Here is a 17,677-nt window from a genome sequence, read left to right as displayed (position 1 = left end):
CTTATGAGACTGAAGAATATGGACTGTCTCAAAGAATAGAGCGAGCCTTTATATAGCTGTAGAGTAGAGTAGGGATGGGTCAGAGTACAATGTGTAACAATTCCAAAGAATTAAAAAGAAAAGAAAATAATTCAGGATATATCAATAAGAATTCATGGTCAATTCCACATTAATTGCGCAAAATTGCATGGATTTTAGTAAAATTGGAATCAATATAGAAAAATTCAAAAAGTTCAGGAGACTTCGAGGAACTTCATAAGAATTTTAGTGAGTTAACAAATATATAAAAAACCAAAAAATATCCACTGAATGAGTGAAATGGAGGTCGACAGAATTCAAAAATTTTAAAAATAACGAATTAAACTAAATTTGAGTAAATTTATTGGAATTTTAGAGAAATGAAAAGAATTCGATGACATTCATAAAATTTCAAGTGAATTGAAAACAATTAAAAAATATATTTTTTAAATCATTCAATATTTCAGACTTAGTTAAGAATTCATTTATTTTTTGTTGAAAATTGTTTATCTTAAATAAAAATTCATCTCTTTTGTTGGAAATTCGATTTTATTGGTTGAGAATTAATTTTTTTAACTGAAAATGTAACTATTCTATTTTTGGTTAAAAACTGACATTTTAAATTGACCTTTTGTAGATGAAAATTTAATCATTTGGTTGAAAATTTGCGTCTTTTGTTGAAATTAAAGCTAGCTGATTTAAATAAAAATATTTGATAATGCAACAATGTACAAAAATTCATCCTTTCGGGTATACATTTTTTTTAGTTGCACTTTTTAGATTGAACACTTCGTTCTATTTTTTAGAATTACTTTGATAATGTCATTCTTTGTTTGGAAATTCATCTTTCTTTTTGATTCTTATTGAAATGTACATCAACTATTACATTTTTCAATCAGAATTCATCCTTTTGGCAGAAAATAGATCTTTTTGGTTGAAAATTTTAATATTTTTTTAACATTAATTTTTTTAACTGATAATTTAATTATTCCACTTTCAGTTGAAGATTATTCTTTTTTGTTCTGAAAATTCAAATATTTTAAAACAATATTTTTGGTACGAAAATTCAACTGTTCGTCCTTTTGGATTGAAAATTCTTCTTTTATGGTAGAAGAGTTAGAATTTCTACTTTTTTAAAAGAAAAATCGTCTCTTTTTCTTGAGAGTTCAACAATTCGGTTGAAAATTTTTCTCTCTCTTGACTCAAGAATCTTTCGTAGTTGAAAATTCAACTCTTTTGTTAAAAATTCGTCTTTTTCGTTAAAAAAAATCATCTCTTTTAGCGGAAATTTCAACTTTTTTGTATTTAAGATTAGAATTGTTTTAGGTTGAAATATCAATCAATAGATGCTATGTTGAGAATTGGACTTTCGGCTTATGAACAGACCCTAACTGTAAATATTCACTATCTTCTAAAATCTAAATTCTTAGTTCAAAGCCAACTTATAATACTTCAGTTAAGCATAAGCATTGCTGTCGGCAGCTCTCGTCGTAACGTGATTTAAACAATGCTCTTTTTTCTTTTTTTATCGCTACTATTAAAGTTTGTATTTGTTTCTGAGGCTTTCCAAAATCCAAAAATGGTCTTAAGTCCCAACGATCCGAGTTCTTTTTCGAGACCAGGTAAGAAATAACCAACATCTAAAAGTAAAAATATTAAAACATACAACTTTAAAAAAAATAGTTTTTAATTAGATTTCAAATTAATTAATTTTGCCAATCTCCCCAAAAGGATATTAATAAAAGAATTACTTTGTCAAACCAGAACTCGTAGCTGTAGTGCACACACATTTACAACTATCGATAAATTTCGAAAAGAAAATTTTAGAAGGTCGTGTGATTTTGGATGCAGTAAGAAAAAATAATTCTGCTGATGTCATGGTGCGTTTATAAATCCCTAGACTAAAAAATTGTTTTAAATCTTTCTTTAATTAATCTAAATTTTTAATAAATTTTAATTCAATTAGATTTTGGATGTGAAAGATCTCACATTGATAAATGTAACAAATGGCGAGGATGATTCAAAACTCGAATATACTGTAGGAGAAACTGTTTCATTTGGATCTAAGCTGAGTATTAAATTACCAAACGTTTCTGAATCAGATGATGGTAAAACGAGGTAAAACAACTTTAATACGTTTTTCTATAATAGGGTGTCTGCAAAAATCCTGGAAAAAAATGTCCTGGCAATTCTAGGTTTTTCCATTGCGAATTTATTGTAAATAAATTTATTTTCAGTTTGTAGCAGGAATTCGAAAAATATCAATGGGCAATTTTCTAGGTAATCGATTAATATGTTTCATTTATTAATTAAATAAATTCATTATTTAAAAAGAGATTAATTTTTTAGAAAAAATACGATTTTTTAAAAAAATACAAGAAATCTCAACTAAATAGTTAAATTTCCAACTAAAAAGATCAATTTTGAACAAAAAAAGGAATAGTTAATATTTCAATTAAAAAAATTAATTTTACACAAAGAAACAAAATTTTAACTAAAAGGATCAATTTTCAACTAAAATAATGAATCTTCAACTGAATTAGATGAATTTTAAACCAAAACAATCATTTTGTTTTCAATGCAAAACTCAATTGGAATAGTTACATTTTATGTTAAAAAAGTATTTCCAACAAAAAATTAAAACTAATTAAAAAAAACAGTTACATTTTCAAAAAAAGTGATCAATCATGAGCAAAATATTTGAAGTTTTTACTGGAATAGTTAAATTTTCTGGAAATGACCCAAACAAAATACCTCAATTTTAACCAAAAAGATGAATATTCAACAAAAAATATGAATTTTCAAACAAGAGAATTAATTTTCAAATAATAAGATTAATTTTCTACAAAAAACAGATTTTTGAACAAAATACATACATTATTTTCAACGAATTAGTTTAATTTTTGGCTAAAAAAGACACATTTTCAACCAAATAGTTTAATTTTGAACTAAGAACAGATCAATATTCAACGCAAAATGGAATAGTCAAATTTTCAGATAAAAAGCTTAATTTTCAAACAAACTGGTAAATTTGAAACGAAAATGATGAATCTTGAACTATAATACTGGAATTAAAAAAAAAATGTATTTCCAACCAACCGTGTGGAAAAAACCCCGCTGAGACCTCTTAGGATGAGAGCCCCGGCAGGGGGCCGCATGGATGTTCCAGGCGTGGACATTCTACGAGAGCCCCCATCGAGAGCCCAGCTCGGTTGCCCTCACGAATCAACGATTAAAATTTCTAAGTCCGAAGGGTGAATATTTTTTCAACACTACAAATTTTAAAGTTTCATGAGTTCAGACTTACAAAAAATGCATTTCTGTCAAAAATTGGATGACACTTTTCTGAAATTCGAACTCTCACAATATGGATGTTCCATAGGGGTCTCTGCAGGGGAACCAGCTCGGTTACCCTCACGGATCAACGATTAAAATTTCTAAGTTCAAAGGGTGAAGTTTTATTTTTTTGATGCCACAAAATTTAAGGTTTCATGATTTCAGACTTACAAACAGCGAATTTCTGCCAAAATTTCTATAACACTTTTTTGAAATTCGAACTCTGACAATATGGATGTTCTATAGGGGCCACCGCTGGGGCCCAGTTCGGTTGCCCTCCCGGGTCAAGGATTAAAATTTCAAATTCCAAAGGACGTATATTTTTTTGACGCTACAAATGTTAAGGGTACATGAGTGCAGACTTACAAACAATGCATTTCTGTCAAAAATTGAATGACACTTTTTGAAATTCAAAATGGCACAATACTGATGTTTCATAGGGGCCCCCGTAGGGGCCTAGCTCGGTTTCCTCACGGATCCACGACTAAAATTTCTAAGTCGGAAGGGTAAATATTTTATATCCTAAAAAATGGACATAAAAAATACGTTTAAAAATATGGTTCATGCGTTCATGCGTCGTATAATAATAAATAATTAAAAAAAAGAGAGCTTAAAATTTGGTACTTTAACTTTTCTGAACTGTGCCAGCACTGTCTGAACTGTGTCAGCACTGGCAAAAAAACGAAGAGGGCTGTCATGGTGGCAAACGTGAGGGATCCATGAGGGAAGCCCATGTTGGGCCCCTACGGATTAGCATGTCGTTTCCATAAGGGACCACGCGTGGATTGCCCTCATGGATTCCACAAGGCATGAGGGGAATTCATGTGGACCAGACGGGGCCCCTTCCATTTTTCCATACAGGCAAGTGGATTAATTTGTACCAAAAAGATGAATTTAAAAAAATAATAATAATTTTCTGTCAAAGAAATAAATAATTTAACCAAAGAGATTATTTTTCAAACAAAAAATAAATAAATAAAAAAAATAAATAGGTACATTTTCAAACAAAGTGATGAATATTCAACTAAAATTATAAATCTTTATATGGAAGAGTTATATTTTAAACTAAAAAGATGAATTTTCAACTAAAATGATGAATCTTTAACTGGAACGTATATATAAGATGTGAAGTTGTTGACCAGGGTGTAATAATATTCTTGTAGATGGAAGTCCTGAAATTTTGACTTCCATCTACAAGAATTTTAACTGGAACAGTTGAATTTTTACCCAAAAGATTGATTTTTTCCAGAAAAATAGAAATTTAAAAAAAAATTGAATGGAAAAATTTCTAGTCAAAATAATTAATGTTCACCCAAAGAGATTAATTTTTAACTGAAATGATGGAATTATCAAATGGAATAATTACATTTTTAGTTAAAAAAATTAATTTTCAAAAAAAAAATTTGCAACGAAATAAAGTTTTAACTAGGACAGTTAAATTTTCAGTTAAAGAAAAAACGAACTTTCAATAAAATAGCTCATTTTTTAACCAAATAGTTGAATCTTCAAAAAAAACCGAATAAGATGAATTTCCAACAAAATACATTAATTTTAAACGAAATAATTTAATTTTCGTCTAAAAATACAAAATTTTAACGAAATAGTTCAATTATGAACTAAAAAAGATCAATTTTCAACACAGAATGGGATAGTAAAATTTTCAGTTCAATAAATGAATTTTCAGCGAATCTGATGAATTGCGAATTAAAATGATAAATCTTTAACCGGAATATTTGAATTTTCAACCAGAGATGAATTTTCGTTAAAAAAAAGATAAACTGTCAGCCGAAAATGGAATTGTTATGTAAATTTTCAGTTAAAAAAATATTATTTTCAGCCAAAGAAAAATGAATTTTTAATAAATAGCTCATGTTTAAACCAAAGAGATTATTCCTCATTAAAAATTATAAATCTTCAACCAAAGAAATTAATTTTTAAACAAAAAAAGAGTATAACTTTCAAACCAAGTAATCAAATTTTGCTTCCAAACAAGACTGATTTTGGCCAAAAAATGTAGTAGTTGTTATTTCAACCAAAGACAGTTTTAATTTTTAATCAGAAAGAGTTGGATCTAACCAAAAAAGGCAACTGTTCAACATGAAAAGATTTTGTAATCAAAATAGAAAATGAAATAAACCAAGTAAACCAACTGTAAGATAAAACTACTTTCACAAATGAGGAACTATTATTATTCAATATTATTTTTCAGGAAAAAAAATCCCTGACATTCCCAGGTTTTTCCAGGTAAATAAAAATTCCCTGGCAATTTCAGGTTATCCAGGTGGAGTAGACACCCTCTATAATTAAATTTCAGACTTTAACCAATTGAAATTACAGATATAAAATAAAAATTCAGTACCAAACATCGTCAAAAGCAACTGCTCTGATGTGGCTCGAAGCTAAACAAACATCTGGAGGCAAACATCCTTATCTTTTTTCACAAAGCGAGGTATTCTTTTAAAAAATCTAATAAAAATTTAAATCTTTCTCATAGAATAATATACAATCAGTGCGATATCTTCATGTTTGAACATTAATAGATGGATTTACATTTATCAGGCAATTCATGCCCGGACGATGTTGCCTTGTCAAGACACGCCAGGTTTAAAATCAACATACAGTGCTGAGGTAAATTAAATAAAAATGACAGTAATAATATTTAAAGACCTCATTGTCATTAAATTTATTTCTGATTTAAGATTACTGCACCAAAGTGGGCGACAGTGTTGATGTCAGGTTTGCACAATGGAACCAGAGATGTAGATCAAATTTCAAAAATTAGCAAATTCTATCAACCAGTTCCAATTGCTTCATACCTTATTGCAATTGCAGTTGGTAGTTTGGTTTCCAAAAGAGTTGGACCCAGATCTTCTGTTTGGGCTGAGGAAGAATTAATTGAGCAAAGCGCTTACGAATTTGCGGAAACTGAAACTATGCTTCAGACTGCTGAAGAAATTTGTGGTCCATACATTTGGGGTAACAATTTAAAAAACAAGTTATACACACTTTTACTAATCAATTTCCTACCAATTTGAAAAATCCAGGGATCATAGCGGTTTCGTGATTTCATTTAAGGTGGGAAAGGGATTTTCTTACCGATTATTTTTGTGTTAAATTGTTTTTCCAATATTCTACTGATAAATATAAATCAGAGCAAAACTTAAAAGGATCAAATTTTGAAGAACAGATCAACCACAGGATTAAAAATCGCTCATGTTTGAAACAGTTACATTTCAATACAAAGTGATATATGGCTACAAAATTTAAACTTTCTACTGGAATAGTTGAATTTTCTGGAAATGAAAAAATAAATTTTCAACCACAGAAAAAACGATTTTTTAACAAAAACACCTCATTTTTTAACCAAAGAGATGAATGTTCTACCAAAAATATGAACTTTCAAACAAGACAGTTCATTTTTAAACAATAAGATTAATTTTTTAACAACATACATGAATTTTGAACGAAATAGTTGAATTTTTGACAAAAAAGACACACTTTTAATCAAATAGTTGCATTTTGAACTAAAAAAAAAAATTAATTTTCAACCAAATTGATAAATTTTTAACTAAAATGATGAATCTTTAACAGGAATATTTTATTTCCAAAGAAAAAGATGTATTTTCAACCAAGAAGATTAATTTTGACCAAAAAGATGCATTTTCAACAAAATACATGAATATTATTCAAAAAACATAATTTGCCATATAAAAATTAAATAGTTAAATTTTCAGTTAAATAAAGATAATTTTCAATCACAGACATGAATTTTCAACTAATATGTTCGAATATTCAATTAAAACAGTTACATTTTCATTTTTCAAAAAATAACTTTCAACCAACAAAAAAAACTAATAAGAAATAGTTGTATTTTCAACAAAAAGGATAATTTTTTAAAAATTGAATAGTTCAATATTTAGATTAAAAAAATAATGTTTATACAAAGGGATGAATTTTTAAATAAAATGGTGGAAAATTCAACTGGATAATTACATCTTTAGTTTGAAAAAAATAATTTTCAACAAAATAATTAATTTTTCAACTGAAATAATTAAATTTTTAGGAAAAAAATAATTTTTCAGCCAACGAAAATTTTTTGTAAACAAAATAGCTTGTTTTTTAACCAAAATATATGATCTTTCAACAAAGTACATGAAATTTTAAAGAAATAGTTGAATATTGAACTTAACAAAATTTATTTCGACACAAAAATATCGCAGTCAAGTTTACAGTTTAAAAAATTAATTTTAAACAAAAAGATGCATCTTTAACTAAAATGATAAAGATTTGACTGGAATACTTGAATTTTTAACCAAAAATATGAATTTTCAAGCAATATGTATGTAGTTAAATTATCTAACCAAAAAAGGAAAATCTTACACCACACAGTTGAATTTTGAACTAAAAAATGTCAATTTCCAACATGAAATGGAATAGTTAAATTTTCACTAAAAAAAATTAATGAAACTATGCTTTAGACTCCTGAACTAATTTGCGGTCCATACATTTGAGGTAAAAATTAAAAATCAAAATTATACACACTTTTACTAATCCATATAATTTATTATTAAAAACTTTATAAGTAGCGCATTTTCTCATCATTTTTTGCGTTCAATCTTTTTTTAGTATTCTGTTGATAAATATAAATGAGACAATAATTCAAATGGAACAAATTTAAAACAATAGATAAACAGGATTAAAAAACTGCTTATGTTTGAATTTTTTAAATTAATTTTTAACGGTAGATAGATTTTGATTTCTTATTCGAATCAATTTTTGTCTGGTGTATTCTTTTCAGTACAGAATTCTGAGTCGATTAAAGTATTTTTCTAAGACAGAAAGAAATAATTTGAAAAGTACAAGAATGGCTGCTTGAAAAATCTACTTTTTCGGGTTTTTTCCCCTTAAACTTTTAAATTTGTTTTTAATGTATTTTTATCCGCTGAATCTTGAAAGCTTTCATATATTCAAAACGTTTTTTTATTATTAGCTAAAAAACGATTATAGTTTTATAAAAAGCGGAAATTACAAATTTATTATATCAAATATTACACTTTTTGTTTAAAATTCATTTTTTTGTTAAAAATTCAACTACTTGTTTAAAACTTAAACTACTGTGTTAAATAATAATTTTTTTGATTGAAGATTCATCACTTATGTTGAAAATGTATCTATTTGGTTGACAATGTAACTATTTTTATGCAAACTCGCATTTTTATATTGAAAGTTCAACTATTTTGGTTGAAAATTTAACTAGTTGGTTGAAATTAAACGATTTTTTTTTAATCCGTCCTTTTTTATTAAATAAACTATATTTATTTAATAATTTTTGGGTTGAAATGAAATTTTTTGTTGAAAGTTCGTCTTTTTATGTTGAAAATTTAATTATTTCTGTAGAAAAATCAACTGTTTGGCTGAAAATGATATTTCTTGTCGAAATAAGCCCTTTTTAAATTAAATAAATAATGATTTATTTGTTGAAAAACCAAATATTATATTGCTCGTCGAAAGTTCGTCTTTTTCGGTTGAAAATACAACTGCTTGGTTATAAGGTTCAACTAGTTAATTAAACATCAATTTTTTATTGAATATTCACCATTTAAGTTGAAAATTCATATTTTTGGTTGAAAAATTAACTATTTTGTTGAAAATATGCCTTCTTGAATTGGAAATACAATTATTTGGTAAAAAATTAATTATTTGTTCTAAATTAGTCTTTTTGGATGAATTCAATTGTTTTTAATTTTAAACTAAAATCCTTTTTGGTTGGAATATCAAATATTATATTTTTCGTTCAGTATTCATATTTTTATATTCTCATCAGAGAAGGTATTAGATTTGTATGAAATTTGACCCCCTCAGTTTTTGTCAAATGTCCACGTTTTGAGACCTCCTGAATCCGAAAAACAGGTTTTTACGAATGTGTCTGTCTATCTGTATGCCTGTATTATTGTGTATGTCTGTCTGTGAACACGATAACTTTTGAAAAATTAATCTATTAGATTGGCCTTTGGTACACTCGTTTAGTGTCCTAAACTAAAGGTTAAGTTCGTTATCCAGCCATTTTGGATAAAAATTCAAAAAGTGGGCAAATTTTGAATGTTTTTGAGACCACTTTTTCAAAAATTCAAAAATTCTCTGTACGGTTACTCATAGTATTCAAAAATTAGAACAATTTATCCTAATAACTTTTTTCATAATATCGAAAATGACCAGAGTTATAGCATTTACAAAATTCAAAAAAAAAAACACGAAAATGAACATTTTAGGCCAAATAACGCACGATATGAAAAAAAGTCAAGAGAAGAAAAATGTTGCTTTTTTAATGTCCTACAATATTATCATAACAATTTTTTGAATTTTGTTGAAAAATCAAAATTTCATATTTTGACAGCATACAAAATTATGAAAAATCCAAAAATTAAATTTTTCGGCCAAACTATGCAAAATACGGTAAAAGATAAAGAGACAAAAATTGTGCATTTGAAAAAGATCTCTAAATTTGTTATCAACTACTTTTTGATGGGCTGTATAGTTTTGGCTCTACTCATGGAAAACATGATTAACAGTAAAAAACAAAAAAATCTTCCCGATTCGTGGGCACATTCTAATCACAACTTTTGTCATTTAATTTCTTTTTCGTCTCGTGTGTGGGGTTTCAAGAAATTTAATTAATAATTTGTTATTTTTTCATGTTAATACATTCTCATCAGATAAGGTATTAGATTTGTGTAAAATTTGACCCCCCCCCCTCCAGTTTTTGTCAAAAATTCACGTTTCGAGACCCCTTGAATCCGAAAAACAGGTTTTTACGAATGTATCTGTCTGTCTTTATGCCTGTCTGTCTATGAGCACGATAACTTTTGAACAAAATAATCTATTAGATTGGCCTTTGATACACTTTTTTAGTGTCCTAAGCTAAATGCCAAATTCATTGGTCAGCCATTTTGGATAAAAATTCTAAAAGTGAGCATATTTTGAAAGTTTTTAAGATCACATTTTTTCATGATTCAAAAATTCTCTGTACACTTGTTCATAGTAAGAGTGGGACGATGGTCGTGGGGGCTAAAGCGTAGGCTTTTTGGACCCACTCCTTCGGCTTGCGAGTTCGATTCCCGCCTCGCACTCTGGTGGAAGACTCTCGGTGGCCCATGCGGTGAACACTAGCCTAGCAAGGGAGTTGTTCATCTCCGGAGAGTCGTGGGACCGGTACCTCTAGAGAAAAAGGTTTTCTCTAAGTACTTAAGGCTGTTGCTCTTGGTGGTTCGGAACCCACCTTAAACTGTAGGTCCCCCTTCCACCACCAAGTAAGTGTGTGGAGGGTGTGTAAAGGAATAGAGAAGGTGTAAGAAAAATGTAAACCCTTAGGGGACACATTAGAAGCTTCCATCTCACTTGTTCATAGTACTTGAAAAGTAAAATGTTAATTTTCGAAAGCCCTACAAGATTATCGTAACAACTTTTTGAATTTTGTCGAAAAATTGATAATTCAAATTTTGAACAAACAAAAAGTAATAAAAAATTGTATTTTGTTGTCAAACTATGCAAGGTAGGAAAAAAATTATAAGACAAACATTATGCACCCAAAAAATATCTACAAATTTGTTATTAATCACTTTTTTATAGGACACGTAGTTTTTGTTTTATTTATATAAAAAAACAGTGAAAATAAAAAACTTAAATTTTTCAACACATGACACAAGCTAAGAAAAAATAAATAGATAACATTTTTTACCGAAAGTAGAGAACAATTTTTATTAATGGCACAAGACAAATTAAAATATTCATAAGGGCGTATGTTCCAAAACGCAGCTACAAAATTCCTTCACCTATTTTTTTCATACGACAGGCCGTTTTTTAAACTTTTAGCATACCAAAATTTACCAGTTTTTTTTTAGTCTCCAAAAAGGCATTTTTCTCATTTATATATTTTCAAATTCAAAACATGAAAAATAAACAAAAATTATGATTCCAAGTATTAAAAGCGCACTTTTTGAATCATGGAATTTAATACGCAACTATTCTTTAAAAAATTAAAAACGTAGAAACTGAATAGTTTTAAGATAATATCTTATAAAATAAATATAATATTTAAAAAAATACTGAAATGTACAATTTTCAATTAGATTAAAAAAATTTTAATATAACATTTCCAAAACAAACTTATTTAAACTAATCACTTTCAAAATAAATCAGTTCTACATTTTTCACAATAATAATTCAATAAATTCAAAAATGAGTTTGAAATTAATTAGGAACTTTATCGAATGAATAGAATTGAGTAAATTTAGAAGAATGTAAAAAATTTAGGATAAACTAATAATAATTTAGGGTGAATTCAAAATGAATTGCAAAGAATATTTTCAAATTGTTTTAAACGGGACAATGAAATTTCGTCTATTTTAATACCAATGCAAGCTACGAATTATAATAGTATACATTTATGAGAATGATATAATATTTCAGGGATAAACTCGAGTGCGAAGCACGAGATACGTGATGAGAATGTGTTCGTTAAAGCCGAAGGAGCTTTAACAAAAGAGAATTCACAATCATTAAATTACTGCTGTCGATACTTTTACCTTTAGTTTTAAATAGTCTCCGCAGAAAGATCGAGCGCGTAGCGCCAAGTAAATACAATATCGAGCGCGAAGCGCGAGATAAATGTACTGTTGAGCGCAAAGCGTGCGAACCAACAGTCGCGCGCCGTAGGCGCGCTGAAGCTTGCGAGCGCAGGGGGGGTCAAATTTTACATAAATCTAATGCTTTCTCTGATGAGAATGTATTAACATGAAAAAATAACAAATTATTAAGTAAATTTTTTGAAATCCCACACACGAGACGAAAAAGAAATTAAGTGACAAAAGTTGTGATTAGAATGTGCCCACGAAGCGGGCAAATTTTTTTGTTTTTTACTGTTAATCATGTTTTTCATGATTAGAGCCAAAAATATACATCCTATCAAAAAGTGGTTGACAACAAATTTGGAGATCTTTTTCAAATGCACAATTTTTGTCTTTTTATCTTTTACCGTATTTTGCATAGTTTGGCCAAAAAATGTAACACATGGTTAAAAGTTGAAAAATTCAACTATTTTGTTGAAAATTCTTATTTTTTTACTATGAATAAATCGATTTTTCATTTTAAATAAAAATATTGTTAGGTTGATACATCAACTATTTAATTTTTTGTTAAGATTAATCTTTTTTCAATGAAAATTCAACTACTTGTATGGAAGTTGAACTACTTTGTTAACAAATCATTTTTTTGGTTGAATATTCATCATTTTAATTAAATATTCGTACTTTTGGTTGAAAATGTAATTATTTCGTAGAAAATTAGTTTCTTTTTGGTTAAATCAAATGTTATTGTTTACAATTTTATTGTTGTTGGAATATCAAGGATTATATTTTTTGTTAAAAATTTATATATATGTATTTTTTAAATTCAACTACTTGGTTAAAAATTGAAATACGTTGTTTAAAATGAATTTCATTGATTGAAAATTTATCTTTTTTGATAATCATGCATCTCTTTGTTTTAAACTGTAACTGTTTTCTTGCAAAATCGTCTTTCTTGACGAATTGAAAAGCTTTTAGATTTAAATTAAAGTCTTTTTAGATTTAAAGTTTAAACATCAACTATTAAGTTTTTCCTTAAAAATACAACTACTTGGTTAAAAGTTGACTACTTCCTTAAAAATTCATTTCTTTTTTTACTTTCGAAAAATTGATAATACTAGATTCTGCTTTGGCACAGTTTTTTAAGGCCTAAAAAGAAAGAAGGAGTTCGTAAGCCAGCTATTTTGGACAAAAATGCAAAAAGTAAGAGCATTTTCAATATTTTTGAAACCACATTTTTTCAAGATTTAAAAATTCTATGTACGGTTATTCATAGTACTCAGAAACTCAAACAATTTATCTTTATGACTTTTTTCTATAAAAAGACAATTATCAGAGTTAGAGCATTTTGAAAATAAAAAAAAACTAAAATGAACATTTTGAGCCAAACTACGCATGATATGAAAATAAGTCAAGAAAAGAAAAACGTTGATTTTTGAAAGCCCTAGAAGATTACCATAACAACTTTTCTAATTTGGTCGAAAAGTTGAAAATTCAAAATTGGATCGTACAAAAAATAATGAAAATCCAAAAATTCCATTTTTTTGGTCAAACTATGCAAGATACGAAAAAAATAAATAAGCTAAAATTGCGGGCCCTGAACAGATATACAATTTTTCTAATTATCACTTTTCGATAGGGCGCGTAGTTTTTGTTTTTATTTGTAAAAAACAGCATAAAAAAAAATTTTCTTGGACTAATGACACAAGTTACGAAAAAAAATGAGACAAAACTTGTTTAACAAAAAAAAACTGCAAATATTTAATAATTATTGTTTATAGGATGCGCAATTTTTGTTTCTTGCCTAAAAAAAAAAAACAATAAAATTGTTTGACAAACGATAAAAGCTATGAAAAAAGAGGCGAGATAAATGCACAATCAAGCGCGAAGCGCGAGAAGCAATAGTTGCGCGCCACGGGCGCGCTCAAACTCACGAGCGGCGCGCGCAGCGCTCGATGAGAAAGTGCATGTGTCCACGAAGCAGGCAGTTCTTTTTATTAAACATTAATAATTTAAATTTAAAATTTATCTCTGTGATGGAACAAGCAACTATTTTATTGAAAAATCGTATTTTTTATGCATTCAACTATTTTATATTTAAAATTATTATTAAATTTTTTTGTGAAATATCAACTATTACATTTGTTATTGAAAATTCAACTACTTGGTTAAAAGTTGAACTAATTTAATCAAAATTCATTTCTTACTGAAGTTTCATCATTTAAATTGAAAATTCAACTCTTTGTGCTGAACATTTGTACTTTTTATGAATTCCAATGTTTTTTTTAAATTTGAAATCTTTTTAGATTGAAACATTACTATTAGGCCTCCAGTCCATATACCAGAACGGCCGGAATTGTCCATGCAACAAAACGGCCGGATTCCGGCCATTCCGGTAATGGCCGGAATGAGGCGTTGACCAATCAGAAACGTTTTGCGGAAAGTGTGTCATTCTCACGCCGAAATCAGCCGAAGTGTTTGAAATTTTTAAGTTCGCGCCAAAAGGCGTTCCGTTCATTTCCAAAGTTGGCAAACACATGAACCCGGATGACTGTAACCCGGAATGACCGGAACATCAATCACAGAGCACCTTTGACAAGAAGGCACTTTTTCGTCTTGCCGAAAGTGCTCTGTGATTGGTGTTCCGGTCATTCCGGGTTACGATCATTCCGGGTTAAGGTCATTCCGGTTCATGTGTTTGACAACTTTGGAAATGAACGGAACGCTTTTTGGTGCGAGCTTAGAAATTTCGAGCACTTCGGCTAAGTTCGGCGCGAGAATGAGACTATTTCTGCGGAACGTTTCTGATTGGTCAACGCTTCATTCCAGCCATTCCGAGATCCGGCCGTTCTGGTGCATGAACTGGAGGCCTTACATTTTTCGCTGAGAATTCATATTTTTTAGTCAAAAGTTTAATTACTTGGTTAAAAGTTATTTAGGTTGAAAATTCATCTCTTTGGTTGAAATTGTAAATATATGTTAAAAATATATCTCTTTTTGGGTGGAAAATTCATCCATATGGTTGAAAATGAACTTTTCTTAAAAATTCGTTTTTTTTTTTCATTCAAAATAAAAATAAATTCTTGTTGAATTATCAAATATTACATTTTGTTTATGATTATTACAAATTGAATCAAAACCTTGTAAAAGCGGGAAAATTAAGTAAAAATTCTGAATTTTAGTTGTTTTAGGGGATTTTTCAAATTTACGGGAGGAAAAAAGAAGAATAACGAGACAAACTGCGACCCTTGAAACTCTCTCTTTTTTTTAATCAGGTATCTACGATTTACTAGTTCTCCCTCCCAGTTTTGCATATGGTGGAATGGAAAATCCTTGTTTAACTTTTGTGACGCCAACTTTACTCGCTGGCGATCGTTCCGCAGTAAGTGTAATTGCTCACGAAATTGCACACAGCTGGAGTGGAAATTTGGTGACAAACGCAAATTTCGAACACTTTTGGTTAAACGAAGGATTCACTTTTTTTATTCAATTTAAAATAGACGGGAGGATGTTTGGCGAAAAAGTTAGGCAATTCGATGCCCTAATTGGTCTTTCCGAACTCAATCATTCTGTAAGTCTAATCTCATTTTTTTAAAGTCCAGGCCTCGAACTCATTTAAGAAATTCAAAACAGTCTAAATTATCGCATGAATTTGGAAAAATAGCATAAACATTCATACATTTTTCAAATTAAAAAGGAAACTTCAATATTTATTGAAAATGTTATTCTTTAGTCTATAAATGAACAAAATTACTATTTCTTTTTCGCCTGCTTCACAGTCTTTCTCATTTTTCTAATGAATTCATAAAACCAGACAAGAAAATCCAACTACTTTTTGATTGAAAGTTCAGTTTTTTGGTTGAAAAGTCTAATGTTAACTCCTTTGGTTGAGAAATCATCTTTTTCGGTTAAAAATGGTGTTATTTGGTTTGAAATTTGAAAATTAATTTTTTGTTAAATTGATAAATCAAATAATTTGTCAAAAATTAGTTTCCTTGGTTCATAAATGCATCTATTCCTGTATAGAAATTTATTCTTTTTTGGTTAAAAATGCAACTATGTAATTGGAAATTAATATTTTTCTGTTGAAAATGAACTTTTTTGTAAAAAATTTATCATTCCGGGTTAAAATTTAGCTGTTTTATAGAAAAATCGTAGCTACTGCTAGAAAATTCAAGAATTTTGTAGAAAAGTGAACTATTTTGTTGAAAATGTAAGTATTTTGCTGAAAATTCGTCCTTTTTGGTTAAAAATTATCGCTTTCTGTTTTTAACGTTTTGGATGAATTAACAAAATTAACAATGAAAAAGTCCTGATAAAGATAAAAGTTTTAATTAGTGTAATACTCTTGATATTCTTGATATTCCCAAATATTCTTAATTTTTGGTTGAAATTTGACCCTTTTTAAGTGTAAATTTATGTATTTTCTTAAAGTTATTCTGTTTTGCAACAAATTCATTTCTTGGTTAAATTTTGTTTTATGGTCAATGAATGTTGTCTGATTAAAAATTAAGCTGATTTCGTTGGAAATGAAAACTTTTGTTAAAAATTTACAATTTCGGGTTAAAAAATAGTGAAATAGTTAAATTTTTAATAACAAAATTAATTTTCAGCCAAAGAAACAACGAATTTTCATAAAAATAACTCTTTTTTTCAACCAAAGATATAAATTGTTAATTAAAATAATGAATATTTAACCAAACAAAATTAATTTTTAAGAAGAGTTTAACTTTCAACCAAGTAATTACATTTTAATTCCAAAAAAATGAATTCTGAAAAAATGTACATTTGATATTTCAGCCAAAAAATATTTTTATTTTTATTCAAAAACTGCTGAATTCGACCAAAAAAGACGACTTCTCAACCACAGTTAAATTTTCAAATAACAGAGATTTTTCAGTCAAGCTGGAGAAAAATTGAAAACAATCTGTTGAATTTTCCATCTAATTTATTAATCTACCAGAAAGAACGAATTTTCAACAAAATAAATCAATTCTCAACCAAATATCTGAATTTTAAACTAAAAACGATCACTTAAAAAAACACAGTTTATTTATCAATCAAAAAAAAAAAAATTTCAAACAAAGCAAAATTTTAAAATTAAGCGCGCTGTCGAAAAAAATCACTGACACTCTGGGATATGTTATAGTATCAAGTCTAGCAGAAAAGTTTGAAAATAAGTTTAAAGGCAAAGCGAGAAAATAGTTGCATCATTGAACAATTAGAAAAAAAATACTAGCATTTCAGTATTATTTTTTTTTAAAGAGTAGCAAAATAGTTGCATCCTTAAAAAAAGAGAACAGAGGCCTGAAAATCTTTCATTATGGAAAAATCTTCCAGAATATTATTCGGGATAACTAATCGATCGTAACATTAATAGATATCCACGAGTGAAACTCCTGAACGTTTTAAATTGATTGTTAATTTGGATGGAATAAATCCTGATGATGCCGACGTGCCTTACATGAAGGGCCACGCTCTCCTCTATTACTTGGAAGAACTTCTCGGAGGTCCTAAGGAATTTGAAGCCTTTTTAAAAAGTTACTTTAACTTATTTAAGTGCAAGAGTGTTCTAACTTCAGACTGGAAGGGCTATTTGTATAAATACTTTTCAAATAAGACTGAGGTTCTCTTTTTACAATTTAAGAGGGGTCGACCACTCCGATATTCTTGGTACGCTCACTAAATATTCCCCTATATTC

General features: G+C 28.4%; 1 protein-coding gene across 4 annotated transcripts in view; it reads left to right on the top strand.

Moving 5' to 3' along the window:
• Nucleotides 1–1,494: 1,494 nt before the first annotated feature.
• Nucleotides 1,495–17,677, top strand: part of LOC117167401 (leukotriene A-4 hydrolase-like) — a 28,482-nt gene continuing 12,299 nt past the window's right edge. For 2 of the 4 annotated variants that reach the window (XM_033352298.1, XM_033352297.1), the window contains exons 1-8: nt 1,495–1,640; nt 1,783–1,898; nt 1,985–2,136; nt 5,692–5,803; nt 5,914–5,982; nt 6,054–6,330; nt 15,251–15,546; nt 17,356–17,601. In XM_033352298.1, the coding sequence (XP_033208189.1) occupies nt 1,526–1,640; nt 1,783–1,898; nt 1,985–2,136; nt 5,692–5,803; nt 5,914–5,982; nt 6,054–6,330; nt 15,251–15,546; nt 17,356–17,601 (1,383 nt within the window). In that variant the 5' untranslated portion in view covers nt 1,495–1,525. Of the gene's footprint in view, nt 1,641–1,782; nt 1,899–1,984; nt 2,137–5,691; nt 5,804–5,913; nt 5,983–6,053; nt 6,331–15,250; nt 15,547–17,355; nt 17,649–17,677 lie in introns of all 4 variants that reach the window. The other 2 variants (XM_033352299.1, XM_033352300.1) reach the window with 2 other exon arrangements.

The sequence above is a fragment of the Belonocnema kinseyi genome, chromosome 2 (assembly GCF_010883055.1).
Source record: "Belonocnema kinseyi isolate 2016_QV_RU_SX_M_011 chromosome 2, B_treatae_v1, whole genome shotgun sequence".
Classification (NCBI taxonomy): Eukaryota; Metazoa; Arthropoda; class Insecta; order Hymenoptera; family Cynipidae; genus Belonocnema; species Belonocnema kinseyi.
The sequence above is the reverse complement of the archived record's forward strand: the minus strand, read 5'-3'. Positions and strand labels throughout refer to the sequence as shown.